The sequence below is a fragment of the Amphibalanus amphitrite genome, unplaced genomic scaffold, assembly GCF_019059575.1.
Source record: "Amphibalanus amphitrite isolate SeventyFive unplaced genomic scaffold, NRLGWU_Aamphi_draft 000764F_arrow, whole genome shotgun sequence".
Lineage (NCBI taxonomy): Eukaryota > Metazoa > Arthropoda > Thecostraca > Balanomorpha > Balanidae > Amphibalanus > Amphibalanus amphitrite.
In genome coordinates, this window is record NW_024882258.1 from 54,129 (window position 1) to 74,317 (window position 20,189).

The 20,189-nt window shown below is 50.1% G+C and overlaps 1 protein-coding gene across 4 annotated transcripts in view; it reads right to left on the reverse strand.

Annotated features, from left to right (window-relative positions):
• The window catches only part of LOC122365800 (fibronectin type III domain-containing protein 1-like), a 36,824-nt gene that overhangs the window by 7,178 nt on the left and 9,457 nt on the right, over positions 1-20,189 (reverse strand). For 2 of the 4 annotated variants that reach the window (XM_043337337.1, XM_043337338.1), the window contains 10 exons: positions 19,267-19,428; positions 18,161-18,304; positions 17,239-17,382; positions 16,317-16,460; positions 15,672-15,815; positions 14,742-14,885; positions 14,037-14,180; positions 13,268-13,411; positions 12,478-12,621; positions 10,582-10,725 (listed from right to left, as the gene is read on the reverse strand). In XM_043337337.1, the coding sequence (XP_043193272.1) occupies positions 10,582-10,725; positions 12,478-12,621; positions 13,268-13,411; positions 14,037-14,180; positions 14,742-14,885; positions 15,672-15,815; positions 16,317-16,460; positions 17,239-17,382; positions 18,161-18,304; positions 19,267-19,428 (1,458 nt within the window). Of the gene's footprint in view, positions 1-5,399; positions 9,568-10,581; positions 10,726-12,477; positions 12,622-13,267; positions 13,412-14,036; positions 14,181-14,741; positions 14,886-15,671; positions 15,816-16,316; positions 16,461-17,238; positions 17,383-18,160; positions 18,305-19,266; positions 19,429-20,189 lie in introns of those variants that run through there. The other 2 variants (XM_043337336.1, XM_043337339.1) reach the window with 2 other exon arrangements.

Here is a 20,189-nt window from a genome sequence, read left to right on the forward strand (position 1 = left end):
AAAAAATAGCCGTTTTTACCCAAAAAATGTTTTTCGGTAATAACTTTTGACTCAAAAGAGCCAAGTTATTTCTTTTGCCAGCATCGTATTCCTCTCGTCTAGACGCGTAGAATGAACTACAATTTGACCATGAAAGACCAACTTGAAAATGTGACCTCCGGTCAAGGTCATGACCTGACCGGAGAAGGCCATGTTGCATGTTAGTCGATCTGCATCGTCGAGCCCAATGCATCGTAAGTGTTTTCACACTCTAGCATGCCTCTATCAGAAGTTATTAGCGAAAAACTGTTAGATACTATTGGTGACATGAGATGACCTCGGGGACATAACGAGGGGTCATAGTTGCTATTTTCCGGTTCAGTGTGTCAATTTTACCTGTATCCAGGGCGGTGTTTTATGGGCGCTAATAGCGCGCTGCCAGCGCTTTTCGCGAGCTGACGTTATATGGTCACGTGACACTAAGGACGGTTCGTGTCATCCGTGAGCTCCTTCATAGCTGCGAATGGAACAGAGTTGCTGATACGTTTGCGTTCAACGCGATGGCAACTCTCTTCCAACCGCACCTATGAAGGAGATCACGTATTACACGAAAGGTCCTTAGTGTCACGTGGCCATATGACGTCAGCTCGCTAAAAGCGCTGGCAGCGCGCTACTAGCGCCCGTGAAACAACGTCCAGATGTTTGAGAGTGTCTAGAATGGCGTTCGTGCAAAACAGACGCTTTTCAATTTTCTCCCATTGACTTATAATGGAGAGGCCGCAAAATTCACCTGACCTTAGGTCACCGATATCAAAATTCAGTTGACAGTTCTGTCAACTGTCGTAACTGTAAGTCGCTTCTCTTTAATTACCTAACAAAACGTGTAGGGGAGCCGGGAGAGTGGGGTAAGACGCCCAGGTGGGGTAAGACGCCTTTTCGATATAACAGTCATGTATTGGGAAAATGCACTTCTGTTCTTAAATGCCTTTTTCGTCTATGGTGGAACGAGGTATGAGTATTGCGGCTCCCATTTCGGGCTCCCTGACACCGCCCTTGACTTTACTCCTCAATACAAGGCCTGGATCCGTCCCTGTCTGGTACAACTGTGGCGGATTTTGGCCAGAGCATAGGTACTCGTATTCCCAATGAGCTCAACTCAGGCGAGCTACGGTTTGGTCTGGCTAGCTCATAGACCCGGGAACAGGGGGGGCAGCGGGGGCGCTTGCCCCCCCCCCCCCAACTTGAGAGCCGAGGGGGCGGCGCCCCCTCAACTTTGAGGCAGCGTGAAAGGATCTTTCCTCCCTTTTCCGGACTTCTTTCCTTCTTGTTTCCTTTATACATCTAAACATCAACACACGGCGTTTTCCTAGCCATCTGAATGGTTTTTGCTGCATACAGCAGTATCGATTTGACAACATCTGCTTTTGTCATCCCGCTTTGGTTTGGGCCTGGCCTTGGCCATAAGTTAGGCAGGCCAGATTTTACATATACTGGATCATTTTGAGTCAACTTTGAGAAATACATAACGTACAACGGTGATAAAATCGTTGCAACAGGTATAACACAGTTTACCCGCTCCGGGACGGTGTGAGGGAGGGGTGTGGGGCAATGAGTATACACCGACGTGGCGCCCTCGGAAGGCCGGTATGGGATCAAAGCTCAGCGACACTAAGGGCCTGTGTGCTGCCTTCGGTTATCGGCAGCACCCTCAGAATCACCGGCGTAGGGCCCTCAGAGCCGCCGGTAAGGGGCCTTTAGAGGCACTGGTGTGGGGCCGCCATGCAGGTGCCGGTGTGGGCGCTCAGAGGTGCTAGTGTGATTCTCTCAGAAGCGCCGGTGAGGGTCCTTACAGGCGTTGCTGTGGGCCCTCATAGACGCTGGTGTGGAGCCGTTAAACACGGGTGTGGGGTCTTTAGAGCTGCTGACGCGAACCCTCTACAAGCCGGCAGGGGGTTCTCACTTCTCAGTGACCGGCAAGGGGCCCTTAGGCCGGCAGAAGAAGTATTGTGGGGCCCTTAGAGACCAGCATGGTACTGTCAGACGCCGGTGGGGCCGTCAGGGCTCAGAGTCACCGGTGTGGGGCCACCAGTGGGTGGTGGAGGATGCGCAGGTGTTGACTGTTGGGTCCTCAGAGCCGCCGATATAGGGCTTTAATAGGCACTGGTGTAGACTGTAAGCATAGACACTCCGAGTTGGGGCCTGGGGGTGTGAAACGCTCAGAGACACCGGTGTGGGCCCTCATAAGCGCCGATGAGGGCCCCACAGTTGCCGTTATGGGGCCCTCAGAAAAATAAGTGTGTGACCATCACATGCGGGAAATGCCCCTAGAACTGGCCCCTCATAGGCCGGTAAGAACTCTCAGAGGCCAGAAACGGGCCTCTGGAGACAACTGAGTGGCCCTTAAAATCTACAAGAGGCCCTCAGAAGCCGGCGTGGGGCCCTTATGGAGATCTTAGTGTGGTTATTTAGGGCCCATGAGGTGCTCTAACGAGCCCTATGGGCCCTTCCGAGTTGAAACATGGCTTTCGTTAACCCTCAGCGGCCAAATGGCGCCGCAGGGCCTCTCGGACCCGAGGGTCCCTTTGAACCCGATGGGGGGTACCTACGTGTCCCCTTAGACCCCTAGCTACGCCACTGCTTCATATGCATCATGTCAGGATTTTAGGCTCGCCCCCCCCCCCCCCCCCAACTTGAAAATCGTTCCCGGGCCCCTGGGCTAGCTGCTGGCTGTACTCCGAACTGGTCCGGCGCGCTATGGCTATTAGGGTGGTCATTTTTTGCAAACTACATGGAATCATTGCTCCAAGCCTCGATTCTGATGTAATTTTTTTCATGGTAATTCCGAATCCGTCGAGAATAATGAAAAATTCTTTTAAAAATTGGCCCCTGAGCGTCCTGGAAGTTTTTGGATGAAGTGAAAATATGAACGTTTCACTGCCTAATCGAAATATGCGTCGTACCTATTTGGGCTAAAAGTTTAAAAGTGAGATATGATCTGTAGGCATTACAATGCCGCTAAAACCAGCAATATAACTGAATTGATTTGGCAACAGCATTCAATAATATCCGCACCCCTTGGGTCAATCTGCCTCTGGACGGCGAGCATCGAACTAATAGTGATATGAGGCCTGCCTGTAGGTGGCAGCACTGCTTTCCAAACTCCGATTCCTTGTAGGTCCTTGTGATATCATTAACACGTTTTATCATCACGTCCTCCTTGCCAAACGATACAATAACCAATAATCTGTTGGTCTGAAAGAAATTTTAAGCATCAGTGTGTCATTTTCCCTACCTAAACAATGTCTAAGATAGTTTTTTGTTCTGACCAAAAGCAAACAATCTGGATGGAACCGCAACGCCCAGCAATGTACGCAACGATTACACAAGGAATCGTTTATGACAGGCTTGTTTCCTTTAGTGTCATTCCCGCACAGAGGACCTGTAAATGTAGCAAGACAGAGGGCCCACTGGAGGGTGTCTGTCTCACTCTGCCGAACAGCGGCAGGGAGCAGAGGAGCAGCGCTGCCGGTTTTTCATCCGTTCCATACAGTGTTCCGTTGTTGCCTAGCGCTTGGCCGATGTGCTAATTACCAATTGCCGGTGAGGCTAGCCGAATATCAGGTGCATCCCCTGTATGACACTTAACGAAACAAGCCTGTCATAAACGATTCCTTGTGTAGTCGTTGCTTACATGGCTGGGCTATTGCCGGTCCATCCAGATTGTTTGCTTTTGGTCAGAAAAAAAACCTTATCTTAGACATTGTTTAGGTAAGGAAAATGACACACTGATGCTTAAAATTTCTTTCAGACCAACAGATTATTGGTTATTGTATCGTTTGGCAAGGAGGACGTGATGATGAAACGGGTTAATGATATCACAAGGACCTACAAAGAATCGGAGTTTGCGAGCAGTGCTGCCGCCTACAGGCAGGCCTCATATCACTATTAGTTCGATGCTCGCCACCAGAGGCAGATCGACCCACGGGGTGCGGATCTTATTGAGTGCTGTTGCCAAATCAACTGAGTTATACTGCTGGTTTTTGCGGCATTGTAACGCCAACAGATCATATTTCACGCAGTAGCGGCGGAACACCTTCAATCAAGGGGGGCACTGCCGACTTTTGGTCCCATTCTTTCCATGCAACGCCCATAGGGCTAATGTTAAAATACAAAATCAAAGGGGGGCACGGTGCCCCGGTGCCCTCCCCGTTCCGCCGCCTATGATTTCACGTTCATATAAACTTTTAGCACAAATACGACGCATATTTCGATTAGGCAGTGAAAGGTCGATATTTTCACTTCATCCAAAAACTTCAAGGACGTTCAGAGGTCAATTTTTACGATTTTTTTCACTTTTATCGACGGATTCGGAATCAGCATGAAAAATGCATCAGAATCGAGGCTTGGAGCAATATGCAAAAAAAAGCCACCCTAATGGCTATGGTGCGGCATCATCCCGGCGTGCTACGGCGAGGCCTGGCAGTGTCTCGTAGCTGCTCTGGCTTACTGTCGCTCAAGTACAGTTGAGATACGGCACGACTGATACGGCTGAAGTCCGGTTCATCATCATCACTCCGTGTATTACTCAATGCAAAAACGATCATGAAAAAGCACCTGAGAATTGGCACAAAAGCACGGTTGTGGTGCGGGCGAGCTCCGGGATCGTGTGTCAGCTCAGCTCCAGTAGAGCCCCAGACCCTGCCCGTACTTCGGCCGGAGCATGAGTGCCGGAGCTAGCCAGAGTAAAACCAGATACGGCCCAGGCCCCAGACCGATTTTGCTGGCTGGAAAACAGCTTAATGCAACATGCGTTGAAGCTGTATTGTCTTAGTGTGCGCAAAATGACCTATAGTAGTCGGCGCGCCCGTAGGCCTCAATCAACAAGAAGCTGCATTGTCATCGCTCATCACCCGATAAAAGGCAAGCAATGTAAATCAGTGGTAGAGACGGCGCAGTTTCGTGGCGTGTAAAATGGATGTCGATTTTACTAGTTCGACCGAACTTCAAGTATATTACTAGTGGCAGTTACGTATACTATAATGATGGTTAAAACAATCAATTTAAAAGAGAGAAGACTGAGGTTAGAGAGCTTCCACTGGTTTCTAGCACCCTTCGGTGGGAGGGGAAGAGAGCAAAGGTCTTAAACGCACACAACCGGCTAGAACGTGCGCACGTAACTGACTAAAACGTTACAGCATCGTCAAACCATTATTCATCCTTGGTGTTCTTGCCCTTACAGACTGCACTTGCGAAGAAGTCGTGTGTAATGGGAAGGGGTCCTACGATGGATTAAGATTACGAATTTCTCGAGAAAAATGCGAGGGAGTTACCACCGTGACCACCACCGCCACAACCACCAACACCACTGGATTAGGTTTCCGCGCGCATTGGGCAGGATTGATCCTCGCATAAGAGAAATGTGCAGAAGAACACATGTATTACACAGTTTGTTCCTTGAGTGAGCAACACATGTACTTTTAACAAGCGTACGCTCACATATAAGGCACGGTGCAACACAAGAAAAGGACTACTCACGGATCGCCGGATCCGTGAGGACTACTCACGGACGACTCATGGATCGACCCGAGAAGCAGGTGACCGGAATGTCACAGATAATGAACGCTGAATGTCACAGATAAATGTCACAGAACCAGACACTCACAGATAATGCGAGGTACAACACGGTACAGCACGGGGTACCAGCACAACTACAATCACCACTGGTTGGGGGTCTCCGTGCGCAGCATAACCTTCGCTCGTTAGCATTGAACGAACATAGAAACGTACAAACAAACGTGAGCAAATGTACGCTCACATATAATACACGATGATCCCGCACCACACAGGTTACCCTGAGAACCGGGCTGATAGCTGCTCTACCAGAAGCTCACGGCTAGTACGGGATACAACACGGGGTGTTGTGGGTCCTAGCTCGACACATTGCCCCAAAAGACGATAAATAACATTTGAAAATACCCATCTCCGATTTAAGTGTTTTCTGGACCAAAATTTTGCGAGGAATCCGATGGGGTGGTCATCGAAATCACCTTCCCCGGCCGAGAAGGAGTTGGGCGGGTGTCGCCTCATAGGGTTTTTCGCGATAACTCAAAACACGCCGGGGGTAGACAGCTGAAGCTTGGCATACCTAACCTTTGGTTTAAGCTGAATCTTGTGACACCAACCGCATTTTCAGGTCAGGTCAGGTCACTAACCTATGACGTCATAATTGAACTTCTGCACGGTTCTCAGATGTTGCAACTTTGCCACGCCCTCAGTGCCAGAGGAACTTTCACAGGGAGATGAAACTTACAGGACGTAGTATCCTCCATAGGTCTCACAACTTGTATATCTCGGATTTTACCCATATGTCACATGAGGTCAGGTCGGTCACGTGACCTCACCATTTATAAGGCAATGGGGAAATATGAAAAACGTTATTTTGGCGCCGGAAATGATCTAGAACTATCCCAAGCACATGGATCGTGGTTTCATGATCGGACCTTGCAAGGAGTGCATGAAACCGTGCATGAAACCACAATTCCATGTGCTTGGGATAGTTTTAGATCATTTCCGGCGCCAAAATAACAGTTTTTATATTTCCCCCATTGACTTACAATGGTGAGGTCACATGACCGACCTGACGCCATGTAACCTTTGGTAAAAATCAGAGATATGCAAGTTGTGAGACCTATGGAGGATATTACGTCCTGTAAGTTTCATCTTCCTATGAAAGTTCCTCTGGCACTGAGGGCGTTGTGAAGTTGCAACATCTGAGGACCGTGCAGAGGTTCACTTATGACGTCATAGGTTAGTGACCTGACCTGACCTGAAAATGCGGTTGGTGTCACAAGAACCAGCTTAAATCAAAGGTTAGGTATGCAAAGTATCAGCTGTCTACCCCGGTGTGTTTTGAGCTATCGCGAAAAGCCCCATGAGGTGGCACCCGCCCAACACCTTCTCGGCCGGCGAGGGTTACTGTACTAGTTCATGTACATGTGTGCGCGGATCTAGTATTTCAGCTAAAATATATCACTAATTCATGTTCGACACATTTTAGTGTCGTTACAAAAATTAACTAATAACATTTTATATTTATTAATTTATTCAATTTATTTGTCTTATATTATGGCATGACAATTTTTCCTAAAAATAGGTGCTATCTCCAAAATACAGTTTTTGAGATTTCGATGACCACACCATCGGATTCCTCGCAAAACTTTGGTCCAGAAAACACTAAAATTGGAGATGGGTATTTTCAAAAGTTATTTACCGTCTTTTCGGGCAATGTGTCGAGCAAGGTAACAGATCATTTGCGAAGGAGGCGTCGCTTGTGAGTTTGAATCATGTTGTATGTGCAAAATTTTAAATCTTTCCATGATCGTCGGTGAAGCCGGGACTCTTTTTTCAGAACCTCAACACACTGGGACATCGTCGGGCATTTTAAATCACGTATGTTGTCTTTCATCCAGAAGGCAACGGCTTCCCTTTCTTCTGGTGTCCATCCGGTTCTCTTAACCGGCTTCTTCTGGGTCGGCCTGTAAATACGAGCTGGAGCTTCCGTGCTCTCGCTGTCCTTCCGTTTCTTTCCCACGCGCTTTGTGCTCTCTGTCTCCTGTCCGTTTGTGTCTCCTGTCCGCTTTGTGTCTCCTCTTTGTGTCTCCTGTCCGCTTTGTGTCTCTGTCTCTTGTCCTTCAACATCTTCCGCTTCTTCACCAAGAGCAGCGTCTTCATCAGATCCCCGATCCCCGCAGCTCATGTTCACTGGGTCAAGATCGTTCAGTTTCTGTCCGGCGAATTCTCCCATGCCTGTTTCCATTGCGATGAGGATTTTGCTCACTTTAGCCGCATATACTGTCCGCTCGGGTAGCCTATAATAAGACCGATGCACCCGAATGTCGTGGCCCATAAAGCGAGCCACGACATCAAGTTCAGTGTCACTTAGCTGTAACAGTTGCAGCATAGTTGCAGCGTGCTTACGGTACGATGTCGCAGAGATGTTCGTCGCACCAGCCTTCTTCGCGAACAGCCGCACACAATCGCTCCCACGCAGCGGGGCAGCATCTCCTTCCACACCACTTGTAAACAGATAGGGGTTGTCACTTGATATACCTGCACGAGATCTGCTGGCGACAAGCAGTTCCATGGTCTCGACCATCTTTGCAGTCAGGAGCATGGGTACGCCGATTCCACGCTTGCCCCTGACGGTGACATGCGTCAGCTCCCGGCAAAGTTCCTGCTCAAGCTTGGACAAGTGCTCGGTTATTTCTTCGTTCACTGAACGACTACGCTTCGCGAACGTTGCTGTGGTCAATCTCGCGGTTTCCCCCGGTCTCCGTCTGTTAAACAGCATCACAGTGGCCAACGTCGCTCGGGCGAGGTTCACGTAGCTCTGAATGGTTGGCGCTTCCTGCAACTGCGCACTTGCCTTTTTGAGCTCGTCTTCCAAGACACCAGACACTCTTTGGACATCCTCCTGAACGGGGAGATTTGAGGGAGCGTTCCATTTCCTTTCTGCCAGCGTGCCCAGAGCGCGGGATGACACCATGATTTTCCACTCCCGGCGGTACAGCTCCAAGAATCGGTCGGCAGCCGTTACACCATCCTCCTCCTCGTTCATGATTGACTCAGACTTCAGAATGCCAGCACACTCGGAAAGAGAAAATCCTATCTTTAATGCCACTGATGGCGTCTGAACTTCTCCATCTCGGAAACCAGCTACACATCGTGTTGCCTCTACAATGTCCTTGAATTTACCGGGCTGTAAATACTCCCGGAGAGTCGCGTTCGGGTCGCCAACTGCTCGCCTCAGCTCGAGCACGAGACGTCCAAGCTCCCGCAGCTTGTTGCGGATGTGTGCGTGTTGGTGCGGCAGATGGCCCATACTGACGTAGAGCCGTTCTCCCAGTTTGAGAATCATTTCATCAGTTTTCACGATATCACCAACTTCATCGTCCCTCATTTTGTCGAGTACCAGCCTCAACGCGGCTCCCCCGCCCTGCGTGGGTGGGAACAGACCCCTACTCTGGGCCTGCACTCTTGTGTAAGGCTCGGTACTGTCTTGGTTGTAACATCTGTGGCGGTACAAGTTTTTGCGGCTAAATAGACCCAAACATTTGCCGCATGGCAGCATGTCTTTGTCACTGACTGTCGTTCCTTTTTCAGGCCTCCTCGCCGGTATCAACGTGCCACGACCTCGTCGAATGACATCAGAGTTGTAGGCAAAATTGCCCTTGTGTGCCAGCTTCTCAAAGTACGCACGTCTCTCTTTCCCTGGCAGAAGCAAGCGCCCGTGTTTCACCTCTCGTTCGTGTTTGTGCCGTCGCAAGAGGTGCCGGGTAAACTTTGTCTGACGTTTGAAACAGAAAGGACAAGCATTTTGTTTCCGCGTCGTTTTCCAATGTTCCACAGATACATGGTCAGCCTCAGACGAGGCATGAGCAGCAGGGATGGATGAGGTGGTTTGACTCCCATCGGCATCAGACGCTGCGCTTTCGAAGGGGTCTTCGTTGGAAACCTCCAAGTCCCCACTGCTGTCGTCGTCCGTCGCGCCGTCTGGGTGGAATGTAGGGTCTGCCACACTGTCATCATCTGAAAAAAAAAAATGTTTTTAGATGGTAGAATACGCATTAACCGAAGATCACTTCATACCCAATTGCATGTCTCACTAAACCGTGAACATGGTTTAGTGAGCATGGTTTAGTGGGATATGGGGACTTGGGCATGAGAACTTGGACATGGGGACATCAACATAGGGAAATGGACATACAGTGATATGGGGCCAGGGACATGCGAACAAGGACATGGGGACAGGGACAAGGGGACAGGGACATGGAGACAGGGACATGGGGACAGGGACATGGGGACAGGGACATGGGGACAGGGACATGAGGACAAGGACATGGAGACAGGGACATGGGGAGGGGACATGGAGACAGGGACATGGGACAAGAGTATGGGAAAAGGATATAGGGCAAGGATATGGGTGCATTAAAGGAACTATCCCACCTTCTAAAATGTTGATAAAACCAGTGAAATTGTGCCCGACTTTATAGATTGGATGACCAGGAACACGGTTCTGGCATTTATTTTTCATTAAACATCTTAGGCTTCCCATATTTCAAACACAAACTTTCAAATATGTGACGTCACAGCCCAAAATTACCTCCTTCCCCAGGCCACATTACTGTCATAAAGCTGATTCTTTTTACACTGTAGGCACAACAACAAAGTTCAGACCAAGTTTTAAGCGATTTTTCAACGAACAAACCCATTTAAATCAGAATGACTAAACGAGGTGACGTCACACTAACGGTCGCTCCATGTTGAAGATAGGGCCTTGTACAAGACCCATTTTCAAATGAAGGGAACGAATTTCTTCAACACCAAGAGGCCGCGGGGGTTGCAACCTAGATAGATAGTGGTTTCTGAACCTCGCCGCAAACTTGGCTATCTCAACTCAAACCCCATGTTAAAGGTGGGATAGTCCCTTTAACGTAGAGACAAGGACAAATGATCAGGGACATGGGAACGGGGATTTGGGGACAGGGATATGCAAGTTTTTTTTTCATCTAAAGTTGAGTTGCAATTATTATCTTTGCTCACCAGAAGCGGCGTCCTGGTCCATGATATCCTCATCGTCAGCAGGAGGTCGGTCACGAGGAGCACGGCTCCGACGCTGGCGTGAGACACCGGTATCCTCAACTCGACCAGACGACGGAACGGCTCCTGAGCGACTGCTGTGCAGCTCTGAAAGAAGATCAAATGTTACGAGTCAAATGACGAACTATCTACACATTCTTTACTACACTTATCGTGCGCTGACAAATATTACTAAATGGCCGAAATTAATATCTATACACGACAAACACGGGTTCATCCGCTCTTTCGCTAAATCAAAATAGCGATATGTGGATAGAGATATGGAGACAGGGACATGGGGACAGAAACATGGGGACAGGGACATGGGGACAGGGACATGGGGACAGGGACAAGGGGACAGGGACATAGAGCCAGGGACATGGAGACAGGGACATATGGACAGGGACATATGGACAGGGACATGGAGACAGGGACATGGGGACAGGGACATGGGGAGGGGGACATGGAGAGGGAGACATGGGGACAGGGACATGGACATGGGGTCAGGGACATGGAGACAGGGAGATGGGGACAGGGACATGGAGACAGGGACATATGGACAGGGACATGGAGACAGGGACGTGGAGAGAAAGGGACATCGGGACAGGGACATGGACATGGGGACAGGGACATGGCGACAGGGACATGGGGACAGGGACATGGAGACAGGGACATGCGGACAAGAGTATGGGGGAAAGGATATGGGACAGGGATACATTAACGTAGGGACAAGAACAAATGATCGGGGACATGGGAACGGGGATTTGGGGACAGGGATATGCAATAGTTTTTTCATCTGGTGTTAAGTTGCAATTATTATCTTTGCTCACCAGAAGCGGGGTCCTGGTCCATGATATCCTCATCGTCAGCAGGAGGTCGGTCACGAGGAGCACGGCTCCGACGCTGGCGTGAGACACCGGCATCCTCAACTCGACCAGACGGCGGAACGGCTCCTGAGCGACTGCTGTGTAGCTCTGAAAGAAGATCAAATGTTACGAGTCAAATGACGAACTATCTACACATTCTTTACTACACATATCGTGCGCTGACAAATATTACTAAATGGCCGAAATTAATATCTATACACGGCAAACACGGGTTCATCCGCTCTTTCGCTAAATCAAAATAGCGATATGTGGATAGAGATATGGAGACAGGGACATGGGGACAGGGACATGGGGACAGGGACATGGGGACAGGGACATGGGGACAGGGACATGGGGACAGGGACATGGGGACAGGGACATGGGGACAGGGACATGGGGACAGGGACATGAGGACAAGGACATGGAGACAGGGACATGGGGAGGGGACATGGAGACAGGGACATGGGGACAGGGACATGGGGAGGGGGACATGGGGAGGGGGACATGGGCAGGGACATGGGGACAGGGACATGGGGAGAGGGACATGGAGACAGGGACATGGAGACAGGGACATGGGGACAGGGACATGGGGACAGGGACATGGGGACAGGGACATGGAGACAGGGACATGGGGACAGGGACATGGGGAGGGGACATGGAGACAGGGACATGGGGACAGGGACATGGGGAGGGGGACATGGGGAGGGGGACATGGACAGGGACATGGGGACATGGACATGGGGAGGGGACATGGAGACAGGGACATGGGGACAGGGACATGGGGACAGGGACATGGGGACAGAGACATGGGGACAGGGACATGGGGACGGGGACATGGGACAAGAATATGGGAAAAGGATATAGGGCAGGGATATGGGTGCATTAATGTAGGGATAAGGATAAATGATCAGGGACATGAGAACGGGGATTAGGGGACAGGGATATGCAATAGTTTTTCATCTGGAGTTGAGTTGCAATTATTATCTTTGCTCACCAGAAGCGGCGTCCTGGTCCATGATATCCTCATCGTCAGCAGGAGATCGGTCACGAGGAGCACGGCTCCGACGCTGGCGTGAGACACCGGCATCCTTAACTCGACCAGACGACGGAACGGCTCCTGAGCGACTGCCTTGCAGCTCTGAAAGAAGATCAAATGTTACGAGTCAAATGACGAACTATCTACACATTCTTTACTACACCTATCGTGCGCTGACAAATATTACTAAATGGCCGAAATTAATATCTATACACGACAAACACGGGTTCATCCGCTCTTTCGCTAAATCAAAATAGCGATATGTGGATAGAGATATGGAGACAGGGACATGGGGACAGGGACATGGGGAGAGGGACATGGGGAGGGGGACATGGAGAGGGGGACATGGAGACAGGGACATATGGACAGGGACATGGGGACAGGGACATGGGGACAGGGACAAGGGGACAGGGACATGGAGACAGGGACATGGGGACAGGGACATGGGGACAGGGACAAGGGGACAGGGACATGGAGCCAGGGACATGGAGACAGGGACATATGGACAGGGACATGGAGACAGGGACATGGAGGCAGGGACATGGGGACAGGGACATGGAGACAGGGACATAGGGACAGGGACATGGGACAAGAGTATGGGAAAAGGATAATTATAGGGCAGGGGATATGGGTGCATTAACATAAGGACAAGGACAAATGATCAGGGACATGGGAACGGGGATTTGAGGACAGGGATATGCAATAGTTTTTCATCTGCAATTGAGTTGCAATTATTATCTTTGCTCACCAGAAGCGGCGTCCTGGTCCATGATATCCTCATCGTCAGCAGGAGATCGGTCACGAGGAGCACGGCTCCGACGCCGGCGTGAGACACCGGCATCCTCAACTCGACCAGACGACGGAGCGGCTCCTGAGCGACTGCTGTGCAGCTCTGAAAGAAGATCAAATGTTACGAGTCAAATGACGAACTATCTACACATTCTTTACTACACCTATCTTGCGCTGACAAATATTACTAAATGGCCGAAATTAATATCTATACACGACAAACACGGGTTCATCCGCTCTTTCGCTAAATCAAAATAGCGATATGTGGATAGAGATATGGAGACAGGGACATGGGGACAGGGACTTGGAGACAGGGACATGGGGACAGGGACATGGAGATAGAGATATGGAGACAGGGACATGGAGACAGGGACATGGGGACAGGGACATGGGGAGGGGACATGGGGACAGGGTCATAGAGACAGGGACATGGAGACAGGGACATGGGGAGGGGATATGGAGACAGGGACATGGGGACAGGGACATGGGGACAGGGACAAGGGGACAGGGACATGGAGACAGGGACATGGGGACAGGGACATGGGGACAGGGACATGGGGACAGGGACATGGGACAAGAGTATGGGGAAAAGGATATAGGGCAGGGATATGGGTGCATTAATGTAGGGATAAGGATAAATGATCAGGGACATGAGAACGGGGATTTGGGGACAGGGATATGCAAAATTTTTTATCTGTGATTGAGTTGCAATTATCAACTTTGCTCACCAGAAGCGGCGTCCTGGTCCATGATATCCTCATCGTCAGCAGGAGATCGGTCACGAGGAGCACGGCTCCGACGCCGGCGTGAGACACCGGCATCCTCAACTCGACCAGACGACGGAGCGGCTCCTGAGCGACTGCTGTGCAGCTCTGAAAGAAGATCAAATGTTACGAGTCAAACGACGAACTATCTACACATTCTTTACTACACCTATCGTGCGCTGACAAATATTACTAAATGGCCGAAATTAATATCTATACACGACAAACACGGGTTCATCCGCTCTTTCGCTACATCAAAACAGCGATATGTGGATAAAGATATGGAGACAGGGACATGGAGACAGGGAAATGGGGACAGGGACATGGAGACAGGGACAAGGGGACAGGGACATAGAGCCAGGGACATGGAGACAGGGACATATGGACAGGGACATATGGGGACAGGGACATGGAGACAGGGACATGGGGACAGGGACATGGGGACAGGGATATGGAGACAGGGACATGGGGACAGGGACATGGAGACAGGGACATGGGGACAGGGACATGGGACAAGAGTATGGGAAAAGGATAATTATAGGGCAGGGGATATGGGTGCATTAACATAAGGACAAGGACAAATGATCAGGGACATGGGAACGGGGATTTGAGGACAGGGATATGCAATAGTTTTTCATCTGTAATTGAGTTGCAATTATCTTTGCTCACCAGAAGCGGCGTCCTGGTCCATGATATCCTCATCGTCAGCAGGAGATCGGTCACGAGGAGCACGGCTCCGACGCTGGCGTGAGACACCGGCATCCTTAACTCGACCAGACGACGGAACGGCTCCTGAGCGACTGCTGTGCAGCTCTGAAAGAAGATCAAATGTTACGAGTCAAATGACGAACTATCTACACATTCTTTACTACACCTATCGTGCGCTGACAAATATTACTAAATGGCCGAAATTAATATCTATACACGACAAACACGGGTTCATCCGCTCTTTCGCTACATCAAAATAGCAATATGAGGATAGAGATATGGAGACAGGGACATGGAGACAGGGACATGGGGACAGGGACATGGGGACAGGGACATGGGGACAGGGACAAGGGGAGGGGGACATGGGAACAGGGACATGGGGAGGGGGACATGGAGAGGGAGACATGGGGACAGGGACATGGGGACAGGGACATGGAGACAGGGACATGGAGACAGGGACATGGGGACAGGGACATGGGGACAGGGACATGGGGACAGGGACATATGGACAGGGACATGGGGACAGGGACATGGGGACAGGGACAAGGGGACAGGGACATGGAGACAGGGACATGGGGACAGGGACATGGGGACAGGGACAAGGGGACAGGGACATGGAGCCAGGGACATGGAGACAGGGACATATGGACAGGGACATGGAGACAGGGACATGGAGGCAGGGACATGGGGACAGGGACATGGAGACAGGGACATGGGGACAGGGACATGGGACAAGAGTATGGGAAAAGGATAATTATAGGGCAGGGGATATGGGTGCATTAACATAAGGACAAGGACAAATGATCAGGGACATGGGAACGGGGATTTGAGGACAGGGATATGCAATAGTTTTTCATCTGCAATTGAGTTGCAATTATTATCTTTGCTCACCAGAAGCGGCGTCCTGGTCAATGATATCCTCATCGTCAGCAGGAGATCGGTCACGAGGAGCACGGCTCCGACGCCGGCGTGAGACACCGGCATCCTCAACTCGACCAGACGACGGAGCGGCTCCTGAGCGACTGCTGTGCAGCTCTGAAAGAAGATCAAATGTTACGAGTCAAATGACGAACTATCTACACATTCTTTACTACACCTATCTTGCGCTGACAAATATTACTAAATGGCCGAAATTAATATCTATACACGACAAACACGGGTTCATCCGCTCTTTCGCTAAATCAAAATAGCGATATGTGGATAGAGATATGGAGACAGGGACATGGGGACAGGGACTTGGAGACAGGGACATGGGGACAGGGACATGGAGATAGAGATATGGAGACAGGGACATGGAGACAGGGACATGGGGACAGGGACATGGGGAGGGGACATGGGGACAGGGTCATAGAGACAGGGACATGGAGACAGGGACATGGGACAAGAGTATGGGAAAAGGATATAGGGCAGGGGATATGGGTGCATTAACATAAGGACAAGGACAAATGATCAGGGACATGGGAACGGGGATTTGAGGACAGGGATATGCAATATTTTTTCATCTGTAATTGAGTTGCAATTATTATCTTTGCTCACCAGAAGCGGCATCCTGGTCCATGATATCCTCATCGTCAGCAGGAGATCGGTCACGAGGAGCACGGCTCCGACGCTGGCGTGAGACACCGGCATCCTCAACTCGACCAGACGACGGAACGGCTCCTGAGCGACTGCTGTGCAGCTCTGAAGGAAGATCAAATGTTACGAGTCAAATGACGAACTATCTACACATTCTTTACTACACCTATCGTGCGCTGACAAATATTACTAAATGGCCGAAATTAATATCTATACACGACAAACACGGGTTCATCCGCTCTTTCGCTAAATCAAAATAGCGATATGTGGATAGATATATGGAGACAGGGACATGGGGACAGGGACATGGGGAGAGGGACATGGGGAGGGGGACATGGAGACAGGGACATATGGACAGGGACATGGAGACAGGGACATGGGGACAGGGACATGGGGAGGGGGACATGGGGAGGGGGACATGGAGAGGGGGACATGGGGACAGGGACATGGGGACAGGGACTTGGAGATAGAGATATGGAGACAGGGACATGGAGACAGGGACATATGGACAGGGACATGGAGACAGGGACATGGAGATAGAGATATGGAGACAGGGACATGGAGACAGGGACATGGAGACAGGGACATGGGGAGGGGACATGGCGACAGGGACATGGGGACAGGGACATGGGGACAGGGACATATGGACAGGGACATGGGGAGGGGACATGGAGACAGGGACATGGCGACAGGGACATGGAGACAGGGACATGGGGACAGGGACATGGGACAAGAGTATGGGAAAAGGATATAGGGCAGGGATATGGGTGCATTATTGTAGGGATAAGGATAAATGATCAGGGACATGAGAACGGGGATTTGGGGACAGGGATATGCAAAAATTTTTATCTGTGATTGAGTTGCAATTATTAACTTTGCTCACCAGAAGCAGCGTCCTGGTCCATGATATCCTCATCGTCAGCAGGAGATCGGTCACGAGGAGCACGGCTCCGACGCTGGCGTGAGACACCGGCATCCTCAACTCGACCAGACGACGGAACGGCTCCTGAGCGACTGCTGTGCAGCTCTGAAAGAAGATCAAATGTTACGAGTCAAATGACGAACTATCTACACATTCTTTACTACACATATGGTGCGCTGACAAATATTACTAAAAGGCCGAAATTAATATCTATACACGACAAACACGGGTTCATCCGCTCTTTCGCTACATCAAAACAGCGATATGTGGATAAAGATATGGAGACAGGGACATGGAGACAGGGACATATGGACAGGGACATGGAGACAGGGACATGGAGACAGGGACATATGGACAGGGACATATGGACAGGGACATGGAGACAGGGACATGGGGACAGGGACATGGAGACAGGGACATGGAGACAGGGACATGGGGAGAGGGACATGGGGAGGGGGACAGGGACATGGAGACAGGGACATATGGACAGGGACATGGGGACAGGGACATGGGGACAGGGACATGGGGACAGGGACATGGGGACAGGGACATGGGGACAGGGACATGGAGACAGGGACATGGGGAGGGGGACATGGAGACAGGGACATGGAGACAGGGACATGGGGACAGGGACGTGGAGAGAAAGGGACATCGGGACAGGGACATGGACAAGGGGACAGGGACATGGCGACAGGGAGATGGGGACAGGGACATGGAGACAGGGACATGGGGACAAGAGTATGGGGGAAAGGATATGGGACAGGGATACATTAACGTAGGGACAAGAACAAATGATCGGGGACATGGGAACGGGGATTTGGGGACAGGGATATGCAATAGTTTTTTCATCTGGTGTTAAGTTGCAATTATTATCTTTGCTCACCAGAAGCGGCGTCCTGGTCCATGATATCCTCATCGTCAGCAGGAGGTCGGTCACGAGGAGCACGGCTCCGACGCTGGCGTGAGACACCGGCATCCTCAACTCGACCAGACGACGGAACGGCTCCTGAGCGACTGCTGTGCAGCTCTGAAAGAAGATCAAATGTTACGAGTTAAACTATCTACACCTTTTTTACTACACACATCGTGCGCTATCGAATATTACTAAAAACTGATGCATACCGATTTCAAAAACCAACACAAAAACCCTGTCCTGTCGGAAACAAACGCCAAAGACTTCAGATCACTGAAGCAATGCAGGCTAATCAGAATCAAGTGTCCTCCTATCAACACACAGCTGAGGAGCATGACGGAATCCTCACGCTATTTTTTCATAAAAATTTGATCCGAATGGTTGAATGGGCGGATTTGAAGAATCAGCAGTCAGCAGCAAAACTGTCTATATTTGGGATGTCTGTACCTACCTATTATCAATAGCGAAGAATCACGTCCGATGACATATATTATCATATATACTTTGAAATAAATTTAGTCCGAATGGTTGAATGGGCGGATTTGAGGAATCAGATCCCTCATCAAGCATAGCTTCTTATGCTGACCCTGACCCCACCACCCAATCGCGCAATTCCAGCTGTATGATAGAATTTTATTCGAGCGTTTAACGTGCCCTCACGACTGGACACGATTGCATTATATTGCATTACTCCGCTCACTGACGTTACCTGGCTTCTGTGCGGCCCCTGCCACAGACACGCACGCCATTAAACGGAAGAGCTAAATGTGGCCGCCTACACCGGGGTTTGAGCCAGGCTCTCACCACCGACTTAGCGTCGAACTCCGGCGCTCTTATCCACTCGGCCACGGAAGGGACAAGTGGATCCCTTTTGATTGTGATTTGCTATGAGATCCCTTTGGACTGTGTAGCTGTACTGAGATAGTATGTGAGAGGGTCCAGGTGTAGTCTGTACGATTTTATAGTGAGATTTCTGTAGCACGAATTTTATCTCTGAATTTACCAATGTCATCTGTTTTAGTGAAATAATTGTATCATCATATAATAACTGTTAGAACACAACTCTATATACTTGCCTGAGATGGCATCTTCGTTGTTGCCTTCGTCACTAGAAAATCTTCCAAGTGGCTGGCCATCCCTTGAGCTTTGACGTGGCTCGCGTCTGGGAACAGGTTTTACCACTTGTACGAAGCTGGACATTCTCGAGCTGATTGAGGCGATGCTCCATCTCGAGCCATCTGAGGGGGAATACGATACTATCAATTTATCAAGTTTGATGAAATGCGCAAGCATGAGAACGAGTAAAACAACGAATAAATTAGGAAGGAGATAGGTTAATAGGGTTAAATAACAAATAGGTTTATATGGTTACCGGGAAAACTGTATCGGTAAACGCAATTCCGTGAAACAATAGGTACATCAATTTCATCAAAAGCTGCAAATATTGCATTATTATCTATCGGGACTGCCCCACCATAACATAAGAATGGAGTTGAGATAGTCAAGTACAGGGTGTCCCAAAATTAATGTCACACCCTCTCACAGTCTTGATTTTTCCTGCCACGGCGAAATTGGAATATAATTTCGCCGATACTAGCTCTCAAACCGCATTGGTTATCTCCTAATCACATGACCTTCGACTTTTGTGACCCTGACCGGTTAGGAGGTCAACAGAAGCTGTTCTTGGGGAAGTACCCGACGCGCGCGTACAAGGTGTCTTAAGATGGCAAAGCAGCAGGGCATATCGACTCGCAGCCGGGACATAGGCATTGTTGCCGGCGGCATGACCCACGGCCGTCGCCGAAGCACTGGGCGAGAGTCGCTGCACGACTTGGCGCTGGTTGTCACAACACATTAGAGGCGGACAGACGCTTGAGAACAAACCGGGTCGCGGCAGAAACAGTTCCGTCAGCCGCTAAGGTCGCTATATGATGCTGTATATGTTTACCTCCCAAGGGCTTATTTTACTTTAAAAAGATATTGTGGATTCGACACGCTG